Source organism: Kwoniella shandongensis, chromosome 7 (genome assembly GCF_008629635.2).
Source record: "Kwoniella shandongensis chromosome 7, complete sequence".
In the NCBI taxonomy this organism is placed as follows: domain Eukaryota; kingdom Fungi; phylum Basidiomycota; class Tremellomycetes; order Tremellales; family Cryptococcaceae; genus Kwoniella; species Kwoniella shandongensis.
In genome coordinates, this window is record NC_089293.1 from 1,175,542 (window position 1) to 1,194,595 (window position 19,054).

The 19,054-nt window shown below is 49.6% G+C and overlaps 6 protein-coding genes across 6 annotated transcripts; 4 read left to right on the forward strand and 2 right to left on the reverse strand.

Annotated features, from left to right (window-relative positions):
* Window positions 1–295: 295 nt before the first annotated feature.
* Window positions 296–2,806, forward strand: CI109_104313 (glucose-repressible alcohol dehydrogenase transcriptional effector; the record flags this gene model as incomplete). Its single annotated transcript, XM_032005440.2, has 3 exons — window positions 296–820; window positions 885–1,960; window positions 2,023–2,806. 3 exons carry the CDS (start codon window positions 296–298, stop codon window positions 2,804–2,806), a joined length of 2,385 nt encoding a protein of 794 aa, XP_031860401.2.
* Window positions 2,807–3,822: 1,016 nt separating this feature from the next.
* Window positions 3,823–7,913, forward strand: CI109_104314 (uncharacterized protein; the record flags this gene model as incomplete). The annotated part of the gene is made up of 7 exons (XM_032005439.1): window positions 3,823–4,031; window positions 4,255–4,459; window positions 4,538–4,706; window positions 4,796–5,319; window positions 5,395–5,628; window positions 5,692–5,842; window positions 5,902–7,913. The coding sequence occupies 7 exons, from the start codon at window positions 3,823–3,825 to the stop codon at window positions 7,911–7,913; spliced, it is 3,504 nt and encodes a 1,167-aa protein (XP_031860400.1).
* A 533-nt stretch (window positions 7,914–8,446) lies between these two features.
* CI109_104315 (uncharacterized protein) lies at window positions 8,447–12,062 on the forward strand (the record flags this gene model as incomplete). The annotated part of the gene is made up of 13 exons (XM_032005438.1): window positions 8,447–8,813; window positions 9,045–9,156; window positions 9,268–9,354; window positions 9,436–9,559; window positions 9,621–9,796; window positions 9,865–9,968; window positions 10,022–10,107; window positions 10,163–10,270; window positions 10,331–10,438; window positions 10,491–10,616; window positions 10,671–10,736; window positions 10,788–11,303; window positions 11,379–12,062. 13 exons carry the CDS (start codon window positions 8,447–8,449, stop codon window positions 12,060–12,062), a joined length of 2,664 nt encoding a protein of 887 aa, XP_031860399.1.
* Window positions 12,063–12,146: 84 nt separating this feature from the next.
* CI109_104316 (protoporphyrinogen oxidase) lies at window positions 12,147–13,895 on the reverse strand (the record flags this gene model as incomplete). Its single annotated transcript, XM_032005437.1, has 2 exons — window positions 12,147–13,484; window positions 13,617–13,895. The coding sequence occupies 2 exons, from the start codon at window positions 13,893–13,895 to the stop codon at window positions 12,147–12,149; spliced, it is 1,617 nt and encodes a 538-aa protein (XP_031860398.1).
* Window positions 13,896–14,224: 329 nt separating this feature from the next.
* On the reverse strand, window positions 14,225–16,804 carry CI109_104317 (uncharacterized protein; the record flags this gene model as incomplete). The annotated part of the gene is made up of 11 exons (XM_032005436.1): window positions 14,225–14,462; window positions 14,531–14,616; window positions 14,667–14,687; window positions 14,782–15,170; window positions 15,243–15,339; window positions 15,406–15,495; window positions 15,554–15,597; window positions 15,656–15,710; window positions 15,772–15,784; window positions 15,849–15,919; window positions 15,983–16,804. 11 exons carry the CDS (start codon window positions 16,802–16,804, stop codon window positions 14,225–14,227), a joined length of 1,926 nt encoding a protein of 641 aa, XP_031860397.1.
* Window positions 16,805–17,749: 945 nt separating this feature from the next.
* CI109_104318 (uncharacterized protein) lies at window positions 17,750–18,997 on the forward strand (the record flags this gene model as incomplete). Its single annotated transcript, XM_032005435.1, has 1 exon — window positions 17,750–18,997. The coding sequence occupies one exon, from the start codon at window positions 17,750–17,752 to the stop codon at window positions 18,995–18,997; it is 1,248 nt and encodes a 415-aa protein (XP_031860396.1).
* Between the last annotated feature and the right edge of the window lie 57 nt (window positions 18,998–19,054).

Below are 19,054 nucleotides of genomic sequence, written 5' to 3' on the forward strand. Positions count from 1 at the left end.
CAATAATTGGTACTTGTAAGTTGAAACTGCTCCCGTTTCTGCTATATTGTCTACTGGTCGTATGAGAGTGCTGGAGACTGGAAAGGGCCGAATGGTCCTTTCGTCAAAGTGCTTTCGCTGAAGGAGTAAGGGGGATAGGGATTCGGCAGTGTTTCGTGACGTGAGACGTATAACAGGAGCTGACTCATTGATTGATCCTTTTTGTCCTTTTCTATCTCCACATATCTCATCGATACACCCACATCCGATGGCTCGCTTACTCTCGCTCCCACAGCAATCGTACAACCACACCTGGATGTTCTATCCACACCACCAATCCCAACAAACTTCGAGCGGCACCTCGGGGTCAAAGCATCACGACGGGAATGGTGATGTCCGTTTAGGTGGAGCAGGAGCCGGAGGTGGAGGAGGGGGAGGAGGTGCTGGGGGAGGTGGAGGTGCAGGAGGATGGGGTAGACATCCATCGACTTTCACGCCGGGAATACCTATGCCTTCTCCTGGTGGATATCCGTCTCTGGGAGGAGGTTATGGCCCACCACCTGTATCAGGAGTAGGAGGTGGTGGACATGGTCATCATGTTCATGGTGGTCATGGTGGATTACACTCCCACGCAGGACCACACCATGGGGCATTCGGAGCGGGAAGCGGAGGTGGAATGGGAGGTCCAGTAGGCCAAGGAGGAGGTCATGGTCCAGGAGGATACGGTGGGATGGGAATGTTTGGAGGAGGTGTAGGTGGTCAACAAGGTAGTCCACCAAGAGGAGCAGAGCCAGCAATGCCCCTGACGCCTTTCTGGCAACATCAGCTCTTACGGGCAGAGGTGAGGGTCGCAGTCACAAGAATCGAAGTACATATGACGCTAATCTTGTTTTCTTTTGTCGCAGACATCACGACTATCTTCTTCACCGCATCACAGAGCTCGTGCCGCAGCCATCTCATCACGAGCAACGAACAAACCCTCCGCCGTCATCATCACCGATCCCAACAACCGTCCCAGCTCCTCTCAATCCAACGCACTCAACGGAATACACAGAAAACAAACATCCTTATCTGTGGTCTCCCATGTCGATAGAGCCATCACTCCTCCTCCTCCCTCAGATCCCTCTTCCACCCCCAACGCAGATCCAGCGACACCCGCCGAACCCCCCGCCCCCGATGACAAGGAAGGAGATCGATCAGGCGAACCTTGGACTGGTTTAGATCTCGGTGGAATACGGCTCAAAACATTGTCGAAAGCACTTTTCTCCTTCACACACATCACATCACTCTACATCAACCACAACGCCATCACATCCATACCATCCGTCATCTCACAACTCCGACAACTCACACTTCTCGATGCTACGGGAAACGAACTCACCTCGATCCCGCCAGAGATAGGGGTGCTGTGCAAGTTGAAAGACTTGTTACTTTTCGACAATCACCTCACAACGTTACCTTACGAGTTAGGAACTTTGTACCAGCTGGAAACTCTTGGAATCGAGGGAAACCCGATGAACGAGCAGTATCGTAAGATCATAGCGGAGGATGGAACGACGGGACTTATCACCTGGTTGAGAGATCACGCACCTGAAGGACCTTCTCCGCCAGATAGACAGTGGATCAACATTGAACCAGACCTCGATACAGCCGCATCTGGCAAACAAGAATCGTTCACCGTTCTCACCTACAACATCCTTTGCGCGACGTTCGCCCCCGGTACTACATACTCTTACACGCCTGCCTGGGCTCTGGACTGGGATTTCAGAAAGTCAACAATACTTTCAGAGATTGTTCAGGCGTCTGCGGATGTCATCTGTTTGCAAGAAATCGACTGTAGACAATACGCCGAGTTCTTCTTACCCCAGCTGAAGGCGCATGGTTATGAGGGAGTGCACTATCCGAGATCCAGAGCGAAGACGATGTCAGCAGAGGAGCAGAAAGCAGTCGATGGATGTGCAACGTTCTGGAAGGATCAGAGGTGAGTCAAGGCATTGTGGTTGACTTGAGAAGAGCCAAGCTGATTGTGATACGTTAAAATAGATTCTCCCTTGTCGAAGCTCAGGTCGTCGAATTCAACGCGCTCGCTTTGCAGAAGACCGATATGCGAACAGAAGACATGTTCAACCGTGTCATGTCACGAGATAACATCGCTGTCGTCGCTTCGCTCGAGTTCAATGGGTCAGGAAGTCGACTACTGGTGGCCAATTCGCACATCTACTGGGATCACCGATATCGAGATGTCAAGCTAGTCCAGATCGGTATGCTTATGGAGGAACTCGAGAAGATCACGGAACGATTCTCTCATCTGCCCGCGAAGCTTCATTCCGATCCAGAATTCAACCATGGTCGAGGACCTCCCAAGTACGAGCGATCCGAAAAGGGTACCGATATCCCTCTGATCATGTGTGTCGATCTCAACTCGCTCTCCGGCTCAGCGGTGTACGATTATCTGTCCAACGGAGAGATTGCGGGTGATCACGAGGATTTCATGTCACACGCATATGGACGATATACAGCGAACGGTCTCAAACATCGATTAGGATTGAGAAGTGCCGCAGCTAGTATTGGCGAGATGAGGATGACCAACTTCACGCCTACTTTCGACGCTGCGATCGATTATATCTTCTACACACCGAAATCGGTCAAAGTGACAAGTGTGTTGGGTGATGTGGACAGAGAGTATTTGGACAAGGTTGTTGGATTCCCCAACGCTCATTTCCCCTCGGATCATATTCCCGTCTTTGCGCAATTCCGTATCAAGGGACAAGAAACCAACGGTGGCGCACCGACAACGAACGGTAACGCCTATGGTGGGATTCATTAGGCGACTGAGGGTTCGGGTCGATTGTGACTGTATTAGAAAGTAAAGTGTAGGAGTAGGAGTAGGAGTGGGAGTAGGCGTGGCGGTAGGAGTAGGTAGATGTTATCATCTCGACGTTCTCAATTTCAGATTTTTCATAGTTATTCAAAGCTTAGTCACCAGATCACTGGGCGACAAAGCCAAAGCCAAAGGCAAGGCAAGGGCAAAGAAATGTTTCATGTTTGTGTGTTTGATCCCATTATCCTATTCTCAATTCAGCGTCAGCGAAGCAGACAGACAGACAATCAATCATTCGTAGAGGTTTTCTTTTCAAATGGGTGAATATAGATAGACCTCTATGAATATCATTGACGGATACCTTGCCGGGGCATTGGAAGAGCAGTGTCAATTCTTGCATCAATTGGCTGAGTGAGGGAGTGAGTATTGATGTGATAGCTTTGCTGGACGAGCAAGTAACTCATCATACGAATGATGAGTGCTATCTCGCTTTGTAGGAACCAAATAATATCGGTAGGTTACTTCCCACCGAAAGTGGTAATTCTGAGATACGGCTACGGCGCGTGTGTCTAAATCAAAGTCAAAATGACAAGTCAAGCCTCCATCTCGTAACTTCGTAGATAGCGACGGACAAGCATACTTGAACAGAAACGAACATAACGTCGGTATCAGTACGGGTTGTTCGTAGTTCTTCAATCCCTTCCTCTGTGCCGGGTGACAGACAACAAGAGAACACATTATCCGGACAGAAGCCTTGCATCACATATCAAAAGCGAAAATCAATTGTATTAACCGTTGGACACTTCGTACATCGCTCAACTTCTCACACTCCTTCGAACACTTTGGCATCACGTCAGCATAGCATCAGCTTCACACATTCTTAAACCATTACAACAAGGGACAGATTGCACCGACCGCATTCGATTCAGTCATCAATGTATACAAGATAGAACACATGCAGTGGAAAAGAGTGCAACGCAACGTATTATCAACGTCAACCAACCCCACACAACCACGCCAAAATGCCTTTCGTCACTTCGACCACTTCTTCCTCGTCTCCAAGCCCGTTACAAGCACCGCGAATGGCCCATATACTCGTTCCTGAATCTCCTCTGATCGATAAGAGTCTAGGTTCACCGGATCATAGGACGATGCAAGGAGACGGAGTGATGGAGAGTGGATTGAGCTTTGATATGAATGGTGGGAGGGGTAGTTCGAGAGGTTTGAACCGGTGAGTTGGGTGCGGACTTGGATTGAGTACCCCTCATCACATACTCTATACTATCGATTTTTGGGCGATGAGCACAGGAGGACTAGTCGTCCCCTACCAGGTGACGGTCGGGGGGAAGGGTTACTTCCTTGTTCGCCGAACAGACCCATCTCTCCTATTGCAACGCATATCCCAACAACGGATATCATCAGCGCAAGAGCTGATGTATACATTCCCACGTCAGTACTGGCTCATACAAACGTTCGCCTGAACCTCGATTTCTCAATGACCCTTCACCATCTACCCTCCTTCCCTTACTGGAAGAAGCGGATATGCAAGAAGGTAACGATCTTCGAACGAAGCTGATATTGCGTTATGCAATACGGTGGGGAGTAGAGAGGGGTGATGTGGATCTGATAGCTTGGTTGGTGGGCTTGGAAGGACATTGGGTGAGCAATCCATGCCATTACGAGATTCTGTGGCTTTGCATGAGCTGGACAGTGCTGATGTTCCCTTATTCTGATTAGGCCGACGTTTTGGATATTGAAGTGTCAACGATGGAAGATGAGGAAGGATGGGGTATTGTTGGTATGGCCATCAACTGTAGCTGTGGGAGACAAGAGATGGAGGAGTGTGTCAGGTCAATTGTGGGACGGTGGGGTTTGGAGGTTGGCCCAAGGGGCGGTAGAGATAGAAGTGAGTGATATGATCTACTGCTGTATCGCGGTTCTACCACTTGTGATATGACAGCACTAGCAGAGCTGATACCTCGTCCTTTCGCGCAGCTGGTTGGACCCCCCTACACCTCGCTGCCTTACTATCGACACCTCCCCTCATATCCTTCCTACTGGGTCGAGGTGCTTCCCCGCACGCTCTGACCAACCGTGGTCTGACACCGCTTGACCTTGTCGTGGGGATGCCTGACCGAGAAGATGTCGCTCTCTTCCTCGAACACGCTACCTCGAACGGTCAGCCTTCCTCTACCTCCTTCTCCGCACCTATCCCACACTTCCCACCCGCTCGTCAAAAGATGTTGGATCGGCGACGACGTCAAGCGACACGACGATTGGAGATGTTAGAGGCGAACGATAAGAAGATGAGGATGGAGTCGGAACGCGAACAGTGGTTGAGAGAAAGTGCGAGATTTGTCGATGTAGATCCGGATCTTTTGATCGGTCTACCTATAGGGAAGAAGAGAGGGAACAGTATCGAGATGGATGATACAGGATTGGGATGGGTAGGATATGAACTGGACCTCGAGGCGGAGAGACAGGAAGAAAGCGAGAGCGAATTTGAGGATGATGAAGAGGTGAGCTATAGGATCGTTCTTCGGACTGAGGATGAGGTGTGGAAAGAACAGAGACTGACTCTACGGAATCGTCAGCCCGGAGCAATTGGACAGGATACGAACATGCTGGTCTTCTCGCTGTCACAATTACCGGCAATTTTCGACATCCTCATCACAGACTACACCCCTCATTGTCAACCTTTACCGAGAAGAACGTTACCTGCGAACGCGATATTCTTGTACGCCCGCTTCGCACTATACCAATGCGACGAGACGTGGTTGGAGGAGTTACTCGAAGGAGCGGTGCAGAGGATAGAGCAGAGTGTTTATGTGAGTGCCCCTCCATCCCCAGTGTATTGTATAAGTGCTAGTGCTGATTGGCCTGGTCTGCAGCGGAATGTGGAGAATCTTGCGCATCTTGCGTTCTGGGCTTACAACTGCTCCGTTCTGTTACATCTTCTCCGATCGGACCGGAATGTGCAGCTGGTGTGTGAAGAGATGGGTTTGTTGACCATGCTGGAGGAACTGATTCACGCTATCCACGGTAAGTTCAGTTCTGTGCTACAATCGGCCAGCATTGCTCATTTTGACCCTTCTACCCAGTCTTCGTTATCCGAGTTGCCGAGCGAAGGATTGATGCTGTGCTCGAAGGCGCCATACTGGACTACGAGACATTGGAAGATTTCAACGATGTCAAGTTTGAAGGCGAATGGTCACTATTTCGGTCCTTGGCGCCGAAGAAGAAACGAGAAGTTCCAAAAGCCAGCTCAATCTTTGTCCATGCGAGTCCTGGTGGCGCTTCCAACGACTTGTCTACCTCACCATCTGGCGGATCACCCTTTCGAACTCCAGCGCGAAACCAATCACTGGGCGATCTCCATCTTTCCGCGACCACTCCTAGATCAATATCTCGTGATTCGAACGTCAGCGGGCAATCCCTTGTTTCTGCTGTTGAACTGGAGATGAGTCCCGCCCGAATGACGGACATCCTTTCTGGCGTTTTGTTGATCCTCCAATTGTATGAGGTCAACCCGGCTATCGTCGTTCAAGCTTTCTCCCAGATATTCTTCTGGATCTCCTGTGAACTGTTCAACAAGATTATCACAAGGAAGAAGTATCTATGTCGATCCAAGGCGATCCAAATTCGGATGAACATCACTGTTCTGGATGATTGGGTACGAGCGAACGGATTACCCTCGAAGACGGCGACGAAACACCTCGGACCTGTCACACAACTCTTGCAATGGCTGCAGTGTCTTTCATCCGTCAGAGAGTTTGACACCCTAATCGACACGATGCAGAATATGAAGTCAGTCAACCCTTTGCAAATGAGAAGGGCGGTGAGAGATTATAGGTACGAGGTGAACGAGGGAAAGATGACCGAGGAGTGTGCACAGTACCTCGCGCAACTTCAACGAGATTGGGAGAGAAGGAGGATCCAGCTGAGCATACAGGAGGCACAACGCAGGAGATCGGAGAGCGAGAATTCGGAAGGCACGAGCAGTTCAGCCGAGATGTCCACAGTCGACGACGACTCGACTCCTGTCGATGCTCTGTTCGATGGCACCACCGCTCTGGCGGATTTTACACCGCAATCTGCGCCAGAGTGTCAGGGTGAGCTCCTCGATAGTCGATATATGTTGCCTTTCCTCCTGCCGCGAGAGAACGAGTATCTCGTAGCGACGCCACCGACCGACGCGGCGTTTCACAACATTGCGCCAGCGAGTCCTTTCATCACAGACGGATCGAGAACCTCCCGACCGCCTTCAAGATCGAGTTTCTCCTCTTCGAGACCTATGGGATGGGCTTTACCGAAGGACAGGAAGCTGAGGGAATTACCGCCGGATTTCTTCAAATGGTTGAAGGACCGACAAACAGAGCTCAGGTTGAGGAGAGATGATCTCAGACCAGAGAAAAGATTAGTCCCAGCCCTTGATCCGCCACTGGGACCTTCGCAACGGGTTCCCCTGAACTCGCCGGGCCATGTCAATGGTACTCATACGGCCACACCAACACCGACCAAACCATCGGTAAACACGAATGCGATCATGGATCGGGGCGAACTATTATCACCCGTTCAGTACATAAACGATGACGCTCCGCTCTCTTCGTCGCCGGCGTTCTCGCCCAGGGTCGGTAGTAGTATAGGTGACGGGTCACCTAGTCCTGCCTTGAGATCAAGTAAATCGATCAACGAGCTGCGAGAACGATCAAAATTGATCTCCTCTCCTATATTTGGTGATTTGGACGAAGGTCTCCCGAACGGTGGCCATGTAAGGTCGGAGAGCTATGAGCTGAAGTTGAGATTGCAAAAAGGGGAATACTCCACACCACCCCGACCCGGGGCTTCACAACAACGTCAAGCTTCACAACGTTCTGTTTCGACAATGTCTAGTATGACAGTCTCAGATGGAGGAGGTAGTGCGGGGAAGAAGAAATGGTGGAAATTGGGCAGTAGTGGGGATAAGAGGAAGATCAGAGAAGGAAGTGAGGATACAATCCGAGATAGAGATAGGGACAGTTGGGGTTATGGAGGAGGAGGAGGGGACGAAGATGAGATCTTGACGCCGGTGGCGATCGAGCCCGGATCTGCGGGAAAGAAGTTTTGGGGGTAAGGATGTCGTCCTTTGTTGTGGTGGTGTGGTGGAGAACAACTTGGCAGGAGGCCTGTGCTCTGCACCAAGATGCATTGGACAGTATATACTCAATGTGCATGTATAAATGCATTTCCTCTGCCTTGTCGACAGGAACACAAAAGGAGTTGAAATAGTTACTGCACATTAATTACACCGGAGGACTACTGTAATTCGGTGGGCGGCGGCGGCGCGTCTTGGTTATTTGGGTGTGATGTTGCTGAATCACGCACAAATCAAAGATGGATCCTTAATTTCTATTCACTTTTACTCGTACACCAAGTCTTCTGTTTAATTCACTATACTTGGCATCCGACTGTCATCGTTCTCAAGGGCTGCGATAGTAACAAGACAACGATCAAAGTGAGCTCAAGTCCGACTGGACTTGTCTTCTGCATACTGACTTGACTATCGGAATAGTTAATAACGAACCCGATTTCAATGTTTGTCCGACCTTAAAATTCCCTTCTTTCTATAATCCGCTCCGCCGCCGTCCTCTTTCAAAGTCACGAACGATGGACGACATTGAGAATAAGCCAAAGCTGGAGGACTTGTGGGCCGATGAGCCAGTGGCGTCCTCTTCGACGTCAGGTCCTACTGCTCAAGCGACAACTCAAGCAGAAGACCAGGATATCAAAAAGCCTATGACAACTTCCCGTTCTCGATCCGTTTCACCACCTTCGACACCTATAGGTTTAGAAGATCTGAAATCTCGAATAACCTCCAGTGCTGGACCAACGTTGATAGATGATTTACCTACGGCATGGGACGAAGCGCACGAGACGTTTGAGACGCTTGAGAAATGTGTTTATGAACGAAAGGATATGGGACTGAGTAAGGAGAATGATGAGATGATGGTCTGTGATTGTGTTTGGGACAGAGGTGAGTGGGGAGGTGTTCTTCTTCTTCTTCTCTTACTAGATGATACTGCGAGGGAGAAAGAGAGAGGCATGTTGTGATGTCTTATGGAAGAGGAGGAGGAGGTCGTGGAGCGAGCGAGCGGAAGAGAAGCCTGTCGGTCAGGTGGCGAGATGACATATCCGAGAACTCCGTTGTCATGGACAATGATGAGAAACATTGGACCGGAGCTGACAGTACTCATCCGCGTCCCAGACGACCCAGATTGCGATCCATGTGGTGTCGAGTCAGATTGTATCAATCGAGCACTTTTCATAGAATGTTTAGCGGGGGAATGTCGAGCGGGGAAACATTGTCGGAATCAACAGTGAGTCGAGGCGTTATTCATCTCTCTGCACACAATCCCTTGTCACCTCTATCCCCCGTTGCTAAACCTCCAAAACTGGGATGAGGAAATATGCTAACTCCAAGATTGCAGATTCGCAAAGAGACAATACGCAAATGTCGAGGTGGTCCTCACTGAGAAGAAAGGTTATGGTCTCAGGGCAGGATCCAGCATCCCCTCGTGAGTGTCTCCCTCCAGCAGCTGAACTCGTCATGACCCGAGGTATAGTGGAGACTGACACGCTAGCTGGCACTCTCGCAGAAATACCCTGATATACGAGTACATTGGCGAGGTGGTCATGGAAAAGACGTTCAGAAAGAGGATGCAGCTATATGCGGATGAAGGAATACGGCATTTCTATTTCATGATGTTGCAGAAGGAAGAGGTGAGTTGGAGCATTTTGGTGTTCACCCATGGTTGACAATAGCTGAATTATCTCTCTATAGTACATTGACGCAACGAAGAAAGGAGGAATAGGTCGATTTGCCAACCACTCATGTAACCCAAATTCCGAGGTCCAGAAATGGGTTGTAGGGAGAAGATTACGCATGGGTATCTTTACCAAGCGGGATGTGGTCAAGGGTGAAGAGATAACGTTCAACTACAACGTGGATCGTTATGGGTGAGTTAAGGCTGCGCACTCACAAGAGATGACTGGCGCGACGCTAACGGTCCCCGTCAACATCGCAGTCACGATGCCCAAATATGTTATTGTGGTGAACCCAATTGTGTCGGCACCATAGGTGGAAAGACACAGACAGACATCGGTACCATGAATGACCTCTTCCTTGATGGTGAGTTCAGGCTGGGTGCCCGCACTGAGTACATCTGCTAACGCCCTTTGTAGCCCTGGGTATCACGGACGAGGTCGAAGCCATGGGCATGAAGGGAAGTAAGAAGAAGAAGTCGAGACAACTGGACGAGGACTTTGTTGTGAGTCATCTTCGCGAGGCTTGTCAAACAAAGGGCTGATTGGAACCTACGCTAGCCTACATTACGACCAATCGAAGAGCCAGAAGTTCAAAAAGTCGCTGCGGCAATGCGGCAGTCGATGGAGAACAAGACTATGATGTCGAGACTGCTGCAACGTGTAAAGGTGAGCTCGACTCGTGACGGGCGTGGCTGTGCAAGAGCTGACTTAATTGGCGATGTTCAGATGACGGAAGAGATTTCGATCCAGAGACAACTCATGCGGATGCACGGTTTCAGTCTAATGAACATGATCCTTTCTGAACTGGCAGACGATCGGGAAACCATCCTTCTTGTGAGTGAATCGGACGCGTTCTTAAGAGTAGTGGCTAATTTTGAAGTGATAGGCGCTCGAGAGCATGAAGAAGTGGAAGTTGCAAAATAGGAACAAAGTAGAGGACTCAAACGTCGAGGAGCCTGTCAAGGCGCTTTGTGAGACGTCGGATGAAGAGATCAGCAGACTAGCCAAGGGGGTGAGTGTGATCAACAGTTCTTTATACAGTCCACATACTAATAATCACTCATAGCTCATCGATTACTGGGGAGGTCTAGAACTCTCTTACAAGATCCCACGAGTACACAAGATCTCGAATGTGAGTGGACTCACCACAATGGATGTTCGACCTACTAACAAATTGGAACAGTTGGATGCCGATGACGAAGCTGGAACGACGACTATTGCCGAGGAGGACAGCCGTTCAGCCGCTTCCCGACGACCAGACGCTTGGGAGAATACCAACCAGATTCAAATTGAAATCGCGCCTGTTCGCCCTCGTCCCCCTCCGATGTTCTCTCGACCTCGTCCGCCATTACCATTTCACACCCCCAAGCCTACTCTTACACATTCTGCTTCTTCTTCCGATCGATTGAAGCTAGACGCGATCATCGCAATGGCTCAACAGACTGTACAGGCTGCGGTCGCAATTCCTCCCCCTTCGGAATCTCCTGCCGCTGAATCCAGTCGGTCAGGTAGTAGAATGGAAGACGAAGATGATCGAAGGAAAAGACAAAAGAGATCACATGATCCTTTCTCTATCGAGGAAGAGAATGAGAAGAAGGAAAAGAGGTTGACGAAACTTGTTGGTGATGTGGTAGTGAGGGCGATGTCAAAGTACAAGGAGCAAATGGAGCATGACACTTTCAAGCGATATGCTCGAGAGGTAAGTTGAGACGTTTGCTAGCGATGCCAAGGCATCACTAGAGATTCAACGCTGATGATGACTGTGTTCCCAAAGTGTACCGCTATCCTCGTGGAGAAAGAGAAGAAGGGCCACAGCTATTCTACAACACGACACCCTTCATTGTCCGACGAGAAAAAGGTCAAGATGAAAGCTTTCACGAAAGAGTTTACGCACAAGGTTCTCAAACGATTAAAGGAGAAGGGCAAACTAAGAAAACCATCTGGCCACGGTCATACCAATGGGGGCGGTGGTGGATCAAGTGCGACACCTTCAGCTTCAGCTAGTACACTCACACCGACTCCGACACCTGGTGGATCTACGATGGTCGATACTCCACAGAGAGAGAAGGATGGGTCGTTGGTCGACGATATCTTTGGAGCGGACGATGAGGATGACGCCGATATGGAGCTGGACCAAGATCAAGACGAACCTCCTACGCCTTCTCGACATCCTGCGACTTCACCGGAATCCAAATCATCCCGCTCTGTTGTGCAGGACGTCAATTCAACGCCGACCCCCATGACTGTCCGAAAGATGAACGGCGGATTCACGGTCGAACGACTAAGTTTGGCAGGTTTAGGGAAAGTGAATGGCCTAACCGGACAGAACGGTGTGGCGGCGGACGAGAGAGACAGGACAACTTCATCTACAGCCGGTACACCCTCAAGTACGACGGTGTACAGTGTGAACGAGGGACATGTGGAACGATCGCCGGGTGTAGGAGAGAACGGTCATTGATTAGTTGTCAGATAGATGCATTGTGATCTTGCGGTGTAACGGACTACTGCAAGGCAAGGGCTAGTCTAATTATCACACGTCTTCCTACTCCCATTTCGCCCACTTTCCCAACCCCGTCAAGCCTTTCCCTACTGCTAAACCCTTTGCCACCAACTCTCCACTATAAACACAATCATTCACGCCTACACCGCCGTACGAATTACCGACGAGACTCAACCTGCCACCCCACGGTCCGTCTTCTATCGCCTCGTGTAACTCTCGCAATCTATCCCCGTGACCTGGTAGATAAGTCGGAATACAATTTGTATGCAAATTAGCAATCTTCAAGATCGGTTCAACATTTTTCAATTGTGGGAAAACGGTATTGAGATGATCGATAGCGAGTGGGATCAAGTCATCTGCGTTTTCAGGTGGTGATAATCTCGGTTGATAAGTTGACCAATATGGACCTCCAATCATCAATGTCAATTTGGTGATTCCCCCACCTAATTCGGGTGGATCGGAAGGTAATGCCGTCGAATCGAAAATGACACCCAATACTCCTGATGGATTGGAACCAGTTGTACTGGGATTTGGTCGCGGGACGAGATACCCGAATCCTGGAGGATGTATAGCCGATGGTGGAAGTGGATAGACGAGATTGACGACTCCTACAGAAGTAGAAGGATTGGAAGAGAGATTAGGTAGTCCATGAATGGGGAGTTTGGAAGATGGTAAAGCTGATATCAGGTGGGAAGTCTCGTATGTCCGTCCAGAGGAAGTATGGATCGTCATTGTCGTCTCTTCGTTTCCTACATTCTCTGTAGTAGTTGACCTCGAAGGGGCCTCGATCTTATTGACCATTTCGTCTGATCGAATTTCGACTCTATTTTCTCTGATCACAAACTCCTTTAGATGATTCGTCAATGTCCCTAAACCACCTTTTAATCCGTACAAACTCCATTTCTCCCTCTCTTTCCCCAAAACACCCAATTCTGCCCATTCAGTACGTTCTTCCTCTCTTTCTTGTCTGCTTTTCGTTCCCATCAACATCCCAACGACGACTGAACCGTATTTCTGCTCTGCTTCCCATAATATGGGGAAAGCCGAACGGAGCGAGAGCGTTTTGGAAGAAGTAGCGTAGATACCGTGTACCATTGCAGATGCGAGGTTATCAGCTATGTTGGGACCGAATCGTCGTCGGAAGAATGAATCGACACTCTCGTCATTGACGGCTGTCACAGGTCGGTTCTTGAATGGTTCAGAGGCGAAAGAGGAGAGAAGACCACGTAGTAAAGGGGGTTGGGAGCGTAGCAAGGAGAGTGGAGAGGAGGGGAGGGCGGTGAGTTTGGATGTGGAAGTGTCGAGCAAGAATCGGTTCTTGGCAGATGGATGGGAAAAAGGGATAGGAACGATGGAATCGACAAGGCCAAGATCGCGTATCTGCGCAGACACAAGACATATACGTGTCAGCGAGACTCAGTGTGAATGCTATCGTGTTTAGGATTGGATGTGTCAAAGCAATCAGAGTAGTGGGGAAGGACTGGCACAACCCAAGTTGGTCTGAGCACTCACCATCCGTAACATACTAGCTGCACCTCTACTCCCCCTCGGTCTTATACTCCTCGGTCCAGTCTCCAACACCACCTTCCCCTCTATCAGCTCACCACTTTCCTTATCTTTGTATCCCACATCATGCGCTCGTGAATCTACCCAGCCTCCTAATCGAGACGAACCTTCGACCAAGGTGATCTTTGATGACGAAGGCAGATTACGAGAAAGGTGAAAGGCGGTTGAAAGTCCGGTAAGACCAGCACCGAGGATGGTGATGTGTCGTGGGGGAGGAGCAGGCATCGGGCTGAAGGCTCTTCAAGCTGTCGTTATTGTTCTTGGTTCATGTTTTGCTAGATGTAATAATGGAAGAGAGAAGCACATGAATGGATACTTGGCGGAAATTGCGATCGCTCGTGCGGTCGATCAAAGTGGAGGGCTGAATTCGCGACTTGGTCCGAGTGGCATCTGTGCACAAGCGAAGCCCAACTGCTAATATACATCCTTGTGACATTTATCATCTCGAATGTGCATGTCTAATCTGTATGCAATGTATACATGTATGTATGCAGATGTCCCACATGTTTAACAGACGAAAAGTCCCGAATCCCGAAAATACACTCTGTGATAGACTAGATTCCAAACTCCTGGATCACATTCCCGTTCTCCGTTTCTATTTTATTCTTTCTATTCTCCAAGATCCCAATCGCCTTGGCTTTCCAATCGGTCGATAACCACTCGCCTACTGCTTTCTCGTGGAACTCTCGCGTCATGTAAGGGAGTCGGAATTGTGGGATAGGAGTGGACAATGCTGATCTGATGGCGGAAACGAACTGGGTGTAGTTGTTTCGTTGAACGTGATATACGTATCTGCGAGCATGTGCATTAGCGCAAGAATCAATGATGATGACAAAGTCTCGCTCGCGACGCAGACTTACGGGTCGCTCAAGGCTTTCAACGTATCGTGCTGACTTTGAGACCAGGTTTCCGGCTTGTCAGGCGAACTCCAATCATACACACCGTACTGCAAGATGTCAGCTAGACTTCTAGTCTCGAGTATGTGGCGGGACTCACAGGACTGATGAATGGGATACCCTATTGGGTAAGAAAAATCGCATTAGCTCACTTTCACCCCAGACGTAGTTCCCGATCACATCGTCTGTCATCTCGAGGCGAAATTTCCACTCACATAGCTCAACGCGATATGCGGACTGGGACTAAGGGTCGGCCATCCAATACCCAACATCCCTCTCGAGTTCGCCAACTGTCTCTCGAACTCGACCTTGTCCATCACTCCCAAATTTCTAATTCCTTCCGGAACAGACATCGGATGTTCCTCTTGTTCTTTGCCATTTCTATCATCTCTACATCCGACCACGAATTCAAATCCTGGGAACTCCTGCTCGAGCTCTGCTTTCGCTCGTGAGTAGAAGGTATGATCGTCCCAAGCTGGTTGTGTTCCGGGATAGAAGTATCGGACGAATTTCGCTAGGATGTAGATCTGGTTCGGTCGTTCGACTGTGGGAATGTAAGGAGGGGTTGCAGGGCTCTCGACGATATATGGCATGAATGTGAAATCTAAATGAGGGTTGATCATCAGCCTCGGTTGAAGATGTTGCGATGAGATTGGGAGCAAGAATGTCAGCTCACTTCGTTGAACAGCCGAGTACCCAAATTCTGAGTGAATATTCCAAGCATCTCCCACTACAGAGTTATAGTGATCCGGGAAGTAGTTGTAAACGAAGAACTACGATGTCCGGGCAATCAGCATCGCTGGCGATAACACAGCAAGTTTCGCGAATCTCCGACCCACCTTCCACGCAGGAATCCCGTTCCCTCTCCAACCAGTCTTGATAAAGTCGGCAAATCCACCGTATTGTCCACTCTTCCACGCAATGATACCCTGTGATACATGTCGATCAGAAACATCCAGTAACTCGGCATTAAGCGATCCTACACACCTTGACCATGTCCGGAATTTGGTTGTGGATGTGCCAGATGTACGCTGTGATAGAGGAGCAGGTCAGATTTGCTGTTATGAGGAAGGTACGACCGACACTCACGCCAATCATCTCTCGCATGGAGGATGGTATAGCCCCACTTGTTCAGCGTTTCAGTCTATCATGTGCGAAAAACATCATCAATATCGTCCCGACATCCAATGATCTCGTTTACTAACCAATGATCCAGTCCTACGAGTCATGATGAATGTCAGCTTCTACGAGAAGCTCTGATACTGTAGCGCGCCCAACTCACCAGATACCTTCTCCACCCATGTAGCCCTCATACAAGTGGAAATGTTGGAAGATGTGTCCATAGATGATGACCTAGGATACACCAGTGGCCTTGAGCTTTGACTCCATCTATGTGTGCCAAGGGGTACCACTCACACTTGTCTGATTCTCCCTACAGGTATTCGTCGCGATACACACTGCCAAGTCTCTCATTTTCTTCTCTGTATATGCCTTGTAATCATCTCGACCGTGCGCTTGTCCACCCCAGTTTGGCGAGGGGTTGAAATACGGCGCAAGCTTGTCATTATACTGAGCCTGTGCGATCGCCAACTTCTTCTCCTTCGGCGAGAGATTCGTCAAGCTCGCGTCGTTATATATTTGCGCGTCCAATCCAGCTCCAGACGTCGAGGAGAACCATGATTTTGGGTGTACTGGTGATGATGACAAAGAGTCGGAACGAGAGGTGACGACGAATATGACGGTCGCGATAATGATACCGAGAAAGACGAATCGTCTCGTGAATGGGATAGGAGAACTGAAAGCGCTCATGGTCGGTTTCCTAACCTTTTTCAAGCCAGATTCGTAACCACTACCACCATGAAACGACGATTCAGTCTCCGACGTGAATGTCTTTGTGAGTCCCGGTCCAGCGGTTGGTGGTAGAGGTAATGTAGATGGCGTTCGGACTGTGACAGGTCGCGAAGATAGGAAAGGTCCTCTATGTGAGATGCCAATACCACCGGGATGATCGCCCGTCAGCGCGCCGTTCGATGTCGCTGTCGATGGGAGTGTCGTTGTCGGAGTAGAAGGTTCTGAGGGTGGTGTCGTCGAGGAAGAAGAAGAAGAAAGAGGCGGTGGAGGTGGTAGTGACAGTGTGTCGAGCGAGTCGTTCGATGAACGACGATGTGACTGTTTGGTTTTGGATGTATTATTTTTATTGTTATTGGGATTGATCGAATTGAGCTTTGTCGACACCATGATTATTGATTATTATCGTATGCCTATTGTGCTAGGCGGTGGGATTAGACTGTCCAAACGGTATATCGTTATTGACGACGCCTCCTGAGGAAAGTATGTTTCACGGGTTCTCTAGTTGCTCCTAGAGCCAAAATACAAAAGTGTAGGACCCCCACGTTCTCGTTCTACGCGTAAAGGGGTTTCTAATTGTGGTGCCGATCTAAGCCCCGTGTTGCAAGCAACAATTGAATTTGTGGGTGAAGCCAAAAGGCAAAGGGAAGACTAAGGATTTATTTCTAGTAGTGTACGTGATGGGACTGATGTTGTCTCGGGCCAAGGAAGACAAGTTACGAAGGGAGAAGTAAAATCTCCGGTCAAAGGCACAAGGGAGAAGAGGGGGAAGTAACCTGTGTCTGTGTATGTGCGTCGTATCGCGTTATAGCAAGGGGAGACTGAGAAGGACTCGAAGGGATTAAATGTCAATTGACTTGAACGATTTATGGGAGCGCAACCAACTTCCACACCCAACATACAACATGCTACTTTGCCACCTCTAGCACTAGACTAGAATAGGATCATTCCATTCCATCCCACCTACAGGTTGCTGCGACGAATCCGATTATAGCGCTAGCCAGCCATGTTGCGAGTGGTAATGAGTTAGTGGAGACAAGGGACTCAGGGTTCATCTAATGCAACTAAAATTCACGGGAATGGAAGATACCGCAAAGGTAAATCTGGTCGGATAAAAGGTGGGCTCACTTAAGTTACCAATACCTTAGCCCATGACGGAAGCAGATTCCCTCTCCCCCCCCTCGGTGATATGCTAAAAAGTTGGCGGCGTTTTGACTTTGGCACGTCGGAAGGCTACCAACTGGCTTTGCTTCGTTCATCTCTCTGACTTTCTGGCTATTCTGTCTTTTGCTTAAATTGATCTTGTGATACGTATCAAAACACCCGACAGACACAATGGCCCCTCGTACAATCGCCTCCAGACTACTGGCTCGAGCTGGAAAGCCACGACGTCAACTGACCGTCACTCCTCTTGCTCGAGCTGCTTCCTCGTCGACTTCGTCTCCTGCTCCTTCATCCTCCACTTCATCTTCATCGTCATGGCAACCTGCCCTTCCAGCGGGGTCTTCCCCAGCATACGATGCCGCCCTTTCCTTCCTCTCCAATCATCAATCACAAACTTTATCAAAGCTTGACAAACTCCGATCTCAGCTGGACCTTTCGAATCCCGACCCAACGCTCTTGCGTCGAATAAGCAAGCTCGAGGTGGAGGCCTATGCCAATGATCCCGCGATCAGGAGAGAGTTCAAAGAGACTGGTGGAAAGGTTGATATGGGGAAGACGATCAACCGATGGCTCGCCGAAGAGAAGTGGAAGAAGGAAGGTGGACTGGATCTGCTCATGCAGAGAGTCTTGCAGATGAACGTCGTCCCAGATATCTTGCCGGACGTCCCTCCTACAGCACCTCTTGCGTTGTCCGTTGGCAAAAGCACGATCGAACCAGGAAGTTTCCAACAACCTTCGTCGCTTTCCGCTCCACCTACACTCACCTCTCAATTGTTCCATCACCCATCTCTCCCCACTACGTCTTCAGCGAACCCTGAAGCTCTCCACACATTACTGGTGATCGATCCCGATGCTCCTAAGCACGAAACCCATTCGTTCGCTCAACGAGTACACTACCTCAAGACCGATATCCCTCTCTCGGTCGCTTCCGGTTCAACGAGTCTCTTCGACTCCGGTCTCGGCAAAGAGGTTCTGAAATGGGAACCTCCTGCTCCGGAACAAGGCACCCCAGCAAACCGATACATCTATCTCCTTTTCCGTCAATCTGACTCTTCCGCCTCCTCATCCATCTGCTCAAGAGAGAACTTTGATCTTCGAGCTTATCTCTCAGAGAACGGTTTGACATCTTCCGATTTGGTCGGTATCAACCTCGTCCGTGCGAAATGGTCTTTGGAGGAAGACGAATTCATCAACTCTGTCTACGTCGAGCAAAGAGGGGTTGAGGACGGCGCACCGGTCTTTGGAAAAGTCCCCAAGGCTGTCAGATATGGATATCCAATGAGCGCGAAGAGACAGAGGATCGAAGAGGCTAGAGAGGAGGTTTGGGAGAAAGCCGTCGCTGAATTACAAGGTTTGGCTGGGGATGTCGAGGCGTTGGCGGAGGAACAGGGAGAAGGAAGCGAGAGGATCAAAGCATAGTGCTATCTGCTCCGGAGCATACGATTACACCATCATGCATACTACTCTGGCATAGAC